At 35.6% G+C, this 11,667-nt stretch overlaps 1 protein-coding gene and 1 long non-coding RNA gene across 2 annotated transcripts; both read left to right on the forward strand.

Annotated features, from left to right (window-relative positions):
- On the forward strand, positions 1,847-4,272 carry LOC107615464. The gene is made up of 8 exons (XM_016317522.1): positions 1,847-2,022; positions 2,143-2,254; positions 2,321-2,447; positions 2,650-2,983; positions 3,088-3,324; positions 3,444-3,549; positions 3,645-3,868; positions 3,960-4,272. Exons 1-8 carry the CDS (start codon positions 1,847-1,849, stop codon positions 4,270-4,272), a joined length of 1,629 nt encoding a protein of 542 aa, XP_016173008.1.
- On the forward strand, positions 7,890-9,045 carry LOC110267084. Its single transcript, XR_002354415.1, has 2 exons — positions 7,890-8,273; positions 8,399-9,045. It is a non-coding gene; the product is annotated as an uncharacterized LOC110267084 (long non-coding RNA).

An 11,667-nucleotide genomic window follows, 5' to 3' on the forward strand; every position in this document is an offset into this window, starting at 1 on the left:
CGACCAGTACAGAAGATCTCGTCTGAGATCGACCTACAGTTTCAGTAACCCTTGGAACAGCATCCAAGGGACGCCGAGGCATGGAAGTCATTTGACAAACAATATCCCGACTTCTCCGGTGATCCGCGCAGTGTTCGCCTAGCCTTAGCTAGCGATGGCTTTAACCCTTTTGGAAACATGATCTCGAAGTACTCAATTTGGCCCATGGTTCTTATCCTGTATAACTGATGAACGGAAAATTGATGGTTTAGAATTTCACTAATGAAATCTCGTTGTAAAGTATAGTTTCCAAACCAAGCAATAATCCTTTCATACAAAAGATTGTTGGTCACAAGTACAAACCACTAATAATCCTAATAACCGAAGTATTTAAACCTCGGGTCGTCTCTCAAAGGAATTGCAGGGTAGTGTTCTTATTATCGATTATGAGTTGTATATTTTGGGGTTTTGATTAAGGAACAAGAAAAGTAAATGACAATGGAAATGTAAATGATAAAGCGGTCTTGGCAAGGGTTGGTGATCAAGGATCTCTATCTCTATCACTAACCACAACATGAGAATTGGCAAGGATCAATCCCACTAAGTCATCCTCTAACTAGTAGTAAAGGAAAGTCAAGTGAGCTATATCAATCCAAGTCCATAAGTCCTAGTTCTCCACCAATTCAATTAGTGAGATCTAGAGTTAATGGCTCCCAATCATCAATTACTTGGACATTAGTAACTCAAGAGTTCCTAAGTTACCTTCCCAAGCCAAGAGCATATAATTCTACCCTAAAATCCTTCCAAGTATTTCATCAAACACTTGGAAGGCATAAAAGGAAAGCAGAGTAAAATTACAAGAAAAGTAAATCTACACTACTCAATTGTAAGGAATTAAACAACAACAAAGTAATTCAACAATAAAGGAACATGAATCATAAATTGCATTAAAGGAAAATAGAAGAACAAAAATGCATCAACATAAAAGTAGAGAATTACAAGAATTAAATGCTAAACTAGAGAGAAGAGATGTAGAAGAAGAATAATTACAAAAGGAAAAATGAATCAAAGCATGAAATTAACCTAGATCTAAGAAATTCTAATCTAGATCTAACCTAATCCTAATCCTAGAGAGAGAAGCTAGCTTCTCTCTTTAAAACTAACTTTCCCTCTAAAACTAATCTAAACTAAACTAATGATGACTAATTGTGTCATCCCTCTTCAATCCTTGGGTTAAATAGCATCAGAAATGAGTTGGATTGGGCACAAAATGCACCAGAAATCGCTGCCCATGAGTTGCACTTTAGTGGGTCACGTGCAACATCGGCGTGTACACGTATAGTGTGCGTGCGCACCTCTAAACGCAATGCAAATATGGCAAATTTTATATCATTTTGAAGCCCCAGATGTTAGCTTTCCAACGCAATTAGAACCGCATCATTTGGACCTCTGTAGCTCAAGTTATGATCGATTAAGTGCAAAGAGGTCAGGCTTAACAACTTTGCAATTCCTTCATTTCTTCATGAGTTCTCCATTTCTACATGCTTTTCCTTCATTCCCTTGATCCAATCTTTGCCTCCTAAATCTGAAATCACTTAACAAACATATCAAGGCACCTAATGGAATCAAGGTGAATTAAATTTAGTTATTTTAAGACCTAAAAAGTATGTTTTCACTCTTAAGCACAATTAAAGGAGAAGTTATAAAACCATGCTATTTCATTGGATAAATGGGAGAAAAGTTGACAAAACCCTCTAAATTCAACACAAGATAAACCCTAAAAATGGGGTTTATCAATAACATGCCCCCCTGGATTTGCATGAAACCCACTTCGTTTATCCTCTCTGTGATTATTGTTGGTCCTAAAATGCCTGGAAATGACATAGATGTTTACCTAGAGCCCTTGATCAATGAGTTGAAGCAGTTATGGGTTGGTGTTGAAACTTACGATGCAGTCGAGAAAAAAACCTTCAAGATGTATGCTACATTGATGTGGACAATCAGTGATTTTCCAGGGTTGGGCAAGTTATCTGGGTGGAATACGTATGGTGGGAGAGCCTGTCCTGTGTGTAATTTGGATGTTGAAACTAACCGGCTCTCACACAGTCAGAAATAGTGTTTCATGGGTCATCGTCACTTTCTAAATCATGACCACAAATATAGAAAAGACCAGTACTCCTTTGATGGAAAGATAAAGAATAGAGGTCTACCTGTCAAATTCTCTAGTGGAGACATTGTGAGGCAATTAGAAGGTGTGCACGTCCAACTTGGCAAGGTACAATCGGTTATGGGAAAAAGGACATGCAGACAGCAAACTGCCGTGCAATACGAGTCTCCTTAGAAGAAGAGGAGTATATTCTTTGAGCTGCCCTATTGGGAGAACAATGGATTGCGTCACAATCTTGATGTCATGCACATAGATAAGAATGTGTGCGACAACATAGTTTTCACCATACTGAATGAGAAAGGTAAGTCTAAAGACCACATTAAAGCTCGAAGAGACCTCCAGTAGATCGGAATCAAGCATGATTTGTGGCCACGGGAAGATGGAAAGTACCCTTCCACCATCTTTACTATGACTGATACATACACAAAAGGAGCTCTTTCTAAGGACTATCAAGAACATGGTCTTTTTAGATGGATACTCTAGCAACATTTTCCGCTGTGTAGACTTACGACAGCGCAAGTTGTCGGGATTGAAAAGTCACGACTGTCACATTCTAATGGAACATCTACTGCCAATTGCGTTAAGGAATGCATTTCCTGCCCCAGTGTCTTCTGTCCTGGTGGATTTATCATCCTTTTTTCGCCAATTATGCAGCAAATCGATAGACTCTCAAAAACTTTCTCTCCTTCAAGATCACGTGGTTCATACTCTGTGCCACATGAAAATGATTTTCCCTCCTTCTTTCTTCACAGTCATGGTTCACTTGACAGTGCATCTGGTCGAGAAGGTGCGTCTCGGTGGCCCAGTGCATTATAGGTGGATGTACCACATTGAAAGGTAATCATCAAACAACGTCGTGTTTATGTTTTTAATTTCGGCAAATGACACGTGTTATATCCTCAAAGGTACCTATCTCGTCTCAAGTAGTACGTGCATAACAGATCACAACCAGAGGGCTCAATTGCAGAGGGATACTTATCTGAGGAGATTCTCATTTTTTGTGCAAGGTACCTAGATAATGTCGAGAGTAGGATTAATCGACCAATGCGTGTTGACGATCGACTGCGTGATCTTATGCCTGATGAAAGTGCAACCATGTACCCAGAGGTTGGAAAGGCTGTCGGGGCTGCTTTTTTTACATTAGCACACCAATTGAAAAATTCCAAGCTCATCGTCATGTATTGGTCAATTGCTCGGCCATGGAAAAATTCTTAGAGTAAGTGCATTTGAAATTATGGACTTCAAATGATCTACTATAGTTGGAGATCCTGACATGAAATTGTTGTGACCTATCCAGTGATTTTAGGGCCATCACAAAGAGAAAGTTACGAAGTAGGACAAGGTCCCAGTCTCACATAGACAATGTTGTGCATAGAAAATTTTCTGAGTGGTTCAAGCGTGAGGTGAATCTTGTTATCATTAATCTATTTACATATTCAAATTGTGTCCTGTCGTTTGTGCTCCCAAGCTGATGAAACACATAATTGTTTCCTACCAGGTTCTATTGGGAAGCATCATGCACCCGAACCAATTGCAATTGCTTGCATGTGGGCCCAATGTTCAAGCTAGCCGCCTTACATCTTACAACATAAATGGATTTAAGTTTAAAACTTTGTCGAGAGAAAAAGGGTTGAAAACCCAAAATAGCAGGGTTTATGTCACTTTTGACACTAGGAGTTATGCAAGCAAGCACGACAGTAATGCTGCTGTTGGTAGCATCTCGTATTACGAAAAAATAGTGGACATCATTGAGTCAAATTACAGCGGTTAATTCACAGTCATCTTGTTTTTGGACAAACACCACCTCTGGCAGAGGCATAAAACAAGACTCCTTGGGGCACACATTGGTCAACTTCTCTCATCCAATTCATACTGGTGATCAAGAAGATGACGAACCATACATTATTGCATCCGAGGCTCGCCTTGTATACTATGTGGATAATGAAGTTGATAAAGAATGGAGTATAGTAGTCCATGTGAACCCAAGGGATATGTTTGATATGGGTGAAGACATAGGACAATATCACTTCAAACTTTTCCCCCAACCAATTTTGACTGGGTTGTCTGAGTTTGACTTTGAAGGTTTGTCATTGAGAAGGGACAACGATTTAGAAGAATCTGCCTGATGACATGTCATCATGTCATGTTTTTCTATGCTTTTTCATACAAGAAATTGATGATTAGTGCTTAAATATTGCATTCTTTTGTGCTTAAATGGTATATTTCTTTGATCTTTTGATTTTATAAACTTTGTAGCAAATAAGAAGAAAAAGAAGCAAAAAACCACAAAATAAGCTAAAAAGAAGAAAAGAGAAATTTTGAGCACGCTTTGGAACCTTAGGCCACGCTTTTAAAAGCGTGGCCCATGACCATAAAGCCATTCATACTGGAGCTATATACAAGGTTTTGTATATATTATGTCTTGTTCTGTCCGTGCCTACGTGCTTAGTCATCGTGTGTGAACGCTTCGCATTTCGTAATTCTGCTTTGTGCGACTTTGAGTTTTTATTCCTTCATCGAGCTTCTTGTTATATAAATTCTTGGATATACATTATATATTATAAGCTTTAGAATTATCGTGGCACTTTGTTATCCTTTGCTTTACGGCTAGAGATAAGGCTTAAGGTAACGAGGTGTTACAGATAACATTGCTTATATTGTTAATTATATTTTTATTATAATACTTTGATTTTGGTCTAGTTTTACTTATTATTAATATTTGCATTCTCTTAGAAACAGCCACATTGACCACTTTAAATTAATTATTTTTATTTTCCCTTTTAAATCTGATGTTTTTTATTCTTATGATTTACCTTCTAATAGTCTATTGCGGTTTGACATTGCTTATATTGTTAATTACTTTTTTATTATGATACTTTGATTTTGGACCGATTTTACTTAGTTTGAATATTTGCACTCTTTTTGAAAAAGTCTGACCACTTTAAATTTATTATTATTGTTATTTATAAATTTGTTCAGACCCCGCTTAAGTATACATTCCGTGTTACTCAGCTCCTTCAGTTTTCAAATCAAAGAAGCCACCGCCACTACCATAATCCTTATTCTTCCCCCACTACTAAACCATTCATATAGTCGAGCCCCTCCAAAGCTTGCATCGTCCTGGTCTTCTCCTCCACATCTATGCTCGGAGCTGTGGCATCGTCGTACCCATCCCCGATTTCCGTTGTCGTTACCATCGGAAGGAAGAAGATGTCTGTCTCCACAGAGAGCCTGTGTCCTGGAGCCCCTTCTTTCTCTGCTCGAGGCCTGGTCGTTCCTCTCTAACCATCAATTCAATCCTCCCACTGCGAGTAAGCATCACTGGTCCCCCTGTGCTCAATTGCTAATTTAGTGATTAAAATTGAGAACAATTAGGAGTTTATAGTTGACATGCAAGCTTCTCCTAATGTTATTAGCTGAGTTAATTTGTTAATGGGGAGTAGGATTTGTTGATGGGGAGTAGTATTCAGTGATGAGGAATTCTGAGTTAGGGTTTAATGGTATATTTGAATGCGTTTTTAATATTCTTAATGGGAATAGGGTTGGTCTACTAGGCGAATGTTGTTGCCATACATTGTTCATGAGCATTGCTTAATCCTGAATTTTGTTGCTGATAATGGTTTCCTGTGAATCACGCGCATGTATGTCTCAATTTATGTAGAAATAATTCCCATTAAGTTATTTGTTAAAATATTTAAAAAGAGAATAAACAAAAGAAAGTTGAAAAAAAATTATTGATCATATTGCACGTTAATTTTTTGCCATGTAAATTGAAGGGTACAGGGACATCTTCCTTTGTCAATAGCTCTTAAGTCAATCCTATTTACAAGAAAAGAACCTTATATCTCTTAACTATGAGTAACAATTATCTTCACTTGTTAGGGTATTGAGTAAAGAAATTTTTCCAAACTCAATTGCTTCTATCAATTTACATTCATCAAATTGATTTATCATCATACTATGATAGATGTATTTACTGTTATGCTTTATACTCATAATCAATTATCATACATGAGAAGAAGAGGTATTTGGGCGTGTTGTTGTTAGAAGATAGAGAGCACATATGATAACATGCATTAAATATAGAATGAACATGACATCTTACTCATGTGTACTCACTTTTCTTATGTCATGACCCTTAACTTCAGCCTCTCTTTTCATACTATATATTAATTATTATCAATATGTTATAAAAGTAAGAAATTAATAAATATTAATTGGTTTATCCTTTCAATTCAGTGTATATAGATCTATTATGAGAATTTATGTTTTTAACCTTTGCCACTTCATTAATACCTTTAATTGTTAGTATATTTCATAATTCTGATTAAATTATCTATTATCTTTGTTACTTGTTAGGAAGTTCACAAGCAAATTGATCCAAATTTAATTAGTTCGATCATCTCAAATTTGACATTAATTTGTCTGTTATGTATTATATTCATCATACTGTTATTTGTTATACTCATCATTGATGGTCATGCATGAGGAGAGGAGGCATTTGGACGTGTTTTTGTCAGAAAATAGAGAGCACAGATGATGACATTCATAAAATTAGAATGAATATGCAGTCTTTACTCAATTATGCTCTCTATTCTTCCGTCATCACCCTTAACTGCATTCTCTGGTCTCATACTATAAATTGTTTATTATTAATATGTCATAAATATAAGAGTTTAATAAATATTAACTGGTGTATGCTAGTGTCCTTTTTGTATATTAATAAATATTAATAACAATATATTAATTATTATCACTTTGTTTTGATCCGAATGTAGTCAAGAAAGATGCCCAGGATAGGTCGTTAGCATGTCAGCAACCTCAAGTAAGATCTGCTGCAGCTTCAACTTCCCAACAAGCAGACCGCCTAATTCCCCGCCCAGTGGCAGTGGTGCCCCCGCATCCTCATATTTACGCCCCTTTCGTCTGTCCCATAGCGAACGACCGCCTGCTCCACAAGCTTGCACAAATGATGTTCAAAACTTAGAGCAAAACACCGAAGACTTAGACCCAGAGGCAGATGAGGTAGATTCTTTTGAGCAACATGTTGACAACCTAGTTGATATATCGGAGGCTCAGAAGCGCAAGGACACAAGACCACTGAATTTTGGGATGTTAAAACAATTGGCATACACGAATTTATTTAATAAAATTTTCTATTCAGCTATTTTCCAATGATTTCATCGCAGCTTAGCCACAATGGTTACTCACACAGAATAACTATGATTTACAGCATCCGATGGCACAATCAAACTGGTCAAATTGTGTGTGAAGGAAGCTATGAAGCCACCTAACGGAAGAAAGATCGTACTCAGGTTCAACAGTGAACTGTAACCAGTTGGGGATGAAGCTGGTATACTAAGCGGCATTCTCAGACTACTAGGATCTGACTACACCAAATTTCCAATTTGCGAGAAGGACTGGAGAAAGGTTCGCACCAGGGACAAGGTCTATAATGAATGTGTAAAGGTAAAAACTTATATTTTTGTACCATTCCGGACTCATAATTTGAACCCTACTGACAATTTAATTTTACTGTTGCAGAAAATGTTCCATTTTGATGAAGATTGTGGAGGAATTATCAAGCGTATAATATTAAAAATGCTAGGAAGGGCTTGGAAGGAAACCAGGAACAGGTTATACGATCACTGTTATGACTCAGAACAGATTGTTGAAGAAAATATTGAACGCCGCCCACCGGAAATTACTGCGGATGATTGGAGATGGTACCTCGATTATCATAATAGTAAAGAGACAAAGGTAATATATTTTTATTTCATAACAGAAAAAGTTTATTTATGTTACATTGAGTTAGTCAGAACTAGTGTCTAGTAACTCTTGCTTTTGATGGCATGATAGGAGAAGTGTAAGAAAAATGTTGAGAATCAATCAAAGCAGCTTTACACCCACATTGGCGGATCAAAAGCTTGACAAGGCTTGGAGAAGAAGAGGTCATTTATTTTTGAGAATGTTTTTGAACCATCTCTCAGTCTACATATTCATTTTGTCATCATTATTGTTACAGTCGAAATGACAAAGGATGAGAATTGGTAGAGGAGAGTTGTATCTCTTAACGCACAAAAGACCTAATGGCTCCTATATCCATGACGTAGCTTAGACTATTGGTGTAAGTAATGTGTTGAGAATCACAAAGTAGTTTCTCGTATGTTTTATTTTTTAAAATTTTATTAGAAGTCTATGCGGTTAGCAACTAGCTAATAAATGCTTATGTTTGCTTATCTATGTGTGTAGGAAAGAATTGAGGCTATTGAGCAACGTGATGAATCCTCTAAACTGTTGTCTTAGAATGATTCGCTTGCTCAAGCTCTCGGAAAGGAATACTCGGGTAGAGTGCGTGGCATAGGTTTGGGGCCAACTTCTAGCCAAGTCTTTGGTATGAATTCCCATCAGCCGAGCAATGGAGTTCAAAGGGAGGAGACTAAAAGGGTGCTGCTTTAACTACAAGCAGAGTTGGTAGCCGAGAAATTAAAAAGGAAGGCAGTGGAGGAAGAAGTAGCAGCCGAGAAGACAAAAAGGCAAGTAGTGAAAGATGAAGTAGCAGCTGAGAAGACAAAAAGGCAGGCAGTAGAGGATGAGGTAGCAGCCGAGAAGACAAAAAGACAAGTAATGGAGGATGAAGTAGCAGCCGAGAAGATAAGGATGTAGGCAATGGAGAGTGTTTTGATATGTCTACTTCAAGGGCAAGGTGGAAAGCTGCCATCAGATGTCGCCGCATGGATGAATTCGTTGGAGGGATAGATTAGAAAGTAGATCTTAGGATTGTTCGAGATTTTTTTTTAAATATACACTTTTTTTGTGTTGACTATGCAACTCTTAGTAAGGAGTACACTTTATTAATATTTGGATAATTATATGAATTTTATTAATAGTTTTGCTAATGCCGTTTACCCATCAATTTATTTTTTTAGCTATAAATTAATTTAACTTACTAATATTAAGAAAGAATCCAAAAATAACAAAAAAAAAACCTAGTACATTCAAATTAAAAAGAGCGTTGATTGCCAGTGTACAATACAGTATTTTTGCGGCCATTTAGCCAGAAAATAGCGGCGGTTGCAACATAGCCATAAGAAATTTGAAAAAACAGGATAGGAAATAGCGGCGGTTTCTAACCACCGCCACCGCCAAATACATTTGAAAAAACAACGTCCGTTAACTAGCAGCGGTTTCAATCTGTCGGTAAATTTGTGTCGAAATCAATGTTAGTCAAATAGCGACGGTTTTAAAACACCTCTAAACCTTGCGCCGCTATTTCTTGGTTTTGCGGCGGTTGTGCCAGCGGTTCATTAACACTGCCGCAAAATCATATTACCACCCCCTAATAGGCGACACTTAACGAACCGCTGGAATTTCATTTTTCGGCAGGTTAAAATCGCCGTAAATCCCTAAATGAACCGCCGCAATTTCCTGTCTCCATTGTAGTGTTGGAGGAGGATGAACCTATATTCATTCAACTAAAAAAAAGAAAGAAATAAGAAAAAAGAAGAAGAAGAAAAAAATTGTAGCATTAAAGAAAATATTTTTGTGTATTTGTAGAAAAAAATAGTGTAAAAACTAAGAAATTTATGTGTTATTGTTAAAAAATTTAGGTGTATTTTTATTCTAATTTTAGAGTTAATTGAGGTGCATTCCGAAAACAAGCTCAGACCAAAAGTGCACCTTATTTAGATCCAGAATGCACTGAAGTTAAATCTAAAATACACCAAAATTACTTATTGATAACCCTCAATGCACCAAAATTACTTAATGATAACCCTCTTAAAACCTTGTGTCACAATTAAAAAATTTCGATCTCAAAATTGAGAAGTTTCTGTGTAAAGGTTAAAAAATTTTGGTGTTATTTTCTGATAAATTATGCATAACTCAAAACTCCTCTTACTCCTCTTTCTTCATCATTATCATCTTCTTCTTTTCTTGTTCATCTTCTTCTTATTTTTGTCTCTTAATAAGAATAAAAAAGAAAAAATCAAACATAGAAGAAGAAGAAACACATAATATGGCAAAATTACTAGAAAGAGGAAGAACCTACATTCATTCAACTAAAAGAAAGAAAGAAATAAGGAAAAAAAAAGAAGAAAGAAATGCAGAATTAAAGAAAATATTTTTGTGTAGTTGTAACAAAATTTTGAAAAAAAATGAAGACATTTATGTGTTATTGTTAAGAAATTTCGGTGTATTTGTATTTTGATTAGTTCTATATAATTCAAAACTTTTTCTCTTCCTCCTCCTTATCTTTTCCTGCTTCTTCTTCTTCTTTATCATCATCATCTTCTTCTTCTTCTTCTTTTTCTTATTCATCTTTTTCTTCTTATTTTACCTTCTCTTGTTTTCTTCTTATTTTATTCTCTTAACAAGAATAAAATAAAAGGTTAAACAAAGAAGAAGAGACACATAATGCTGCAAAATTACTTGGAAAAGGATGAGCCTACATTCATTCAACTAAAAGAAAGAAAGAAAGAAAAAAGAATGAAATGCATTCAAGAAAATATTTTTGTACATTTGTAGCAAAATTTCGGTGTAAAAACTAAGAAATTTATGTGTTATTGTTAGAAAATTTCGATGTATTTTTATTCTGATAAGTTCTGTATAATTCAAAACTCTTCCTCTTCTTCCTCCTCCTCATCTTCTGCTGCTACTTATTCTTTTTCATCATCACCATGATCTTTTTTTTATTCATATTTTTCTTCTTGTTTTACCTTCTCAAGTTTTTTCTTGTTTTACTCTCTTAACAAGAATAAAAAAAAATAAAATTAAACAAAGAAGAAGAAACACATAATGTTGCAGAATTACTTGGAAAAGGATGAACCTACATTCATTCAACAAAAAGAAAGAAAGAAATAAGGAAAAAAGAAGAATAAAAAATGCATTAAAAAAATTTTGAGCATTTATAGCAAAATTTTGATGTTAAAACTAAGAAATTTATATATTATTGTTAAGAAATTTTGGTGTATTTTATTTTGATAAGTTCTTCATAATTCAAAGCTCTTCCTCGTCCTCGCCCTCATCTTCTTATTTCATTTTCTCATAATTCTTTTTGGAAGAAAAAATCAAACAAAGAAGAAACAAAACACATAATGTTGCAAAATCAATAGAAAGAGGAGGAGGAAAAAAATGCAGCAACAACAACAGCAATAAAAAGAACGACAAAAAAGGATGAAACACAAAAAGAAGAAGGAACACGAAAAAAAGGAGAAAGAACGCAAAGAAGGAGGAGAAGCAGAGGAGGAGGAGGAGGAGGAGGAGGAGGAGGAGGAACGCGAAAAAGAAGAAGAAAAACGAAGAAGAACGGCATGATTTCATGCGCGTGTTATGTAAGTGAGTTTTGTTGGGTTAGGGTTAACTTGTTTGGACTTGTTTGTCAAAAGACTTGTATGTCTAATAGGACTGTAATAAGAAATGGAGAATTTAATATAATAAAAAATTTATCTTTACATTTGATATAGATTTGCTTCAATATTATCTTATCTTATTTTATATATATAATAAGTAAATAATTTTAA

This window comes from Arachis ipaensis, chromosome B09 (assembly GCF_000816755.2).
Source record: "Arachis ipaensis cultivar K30076 chromosome B09, Araip1.1, whole genome shotgun sequence".
Taxonomy (NCBI): domain Eukaryota; kingdom Viridiplantae; phylum Streptophyta; class Magnoliopsida; order Fabales; family Fabaceae; genus Arachis; species Arachis ipaensis.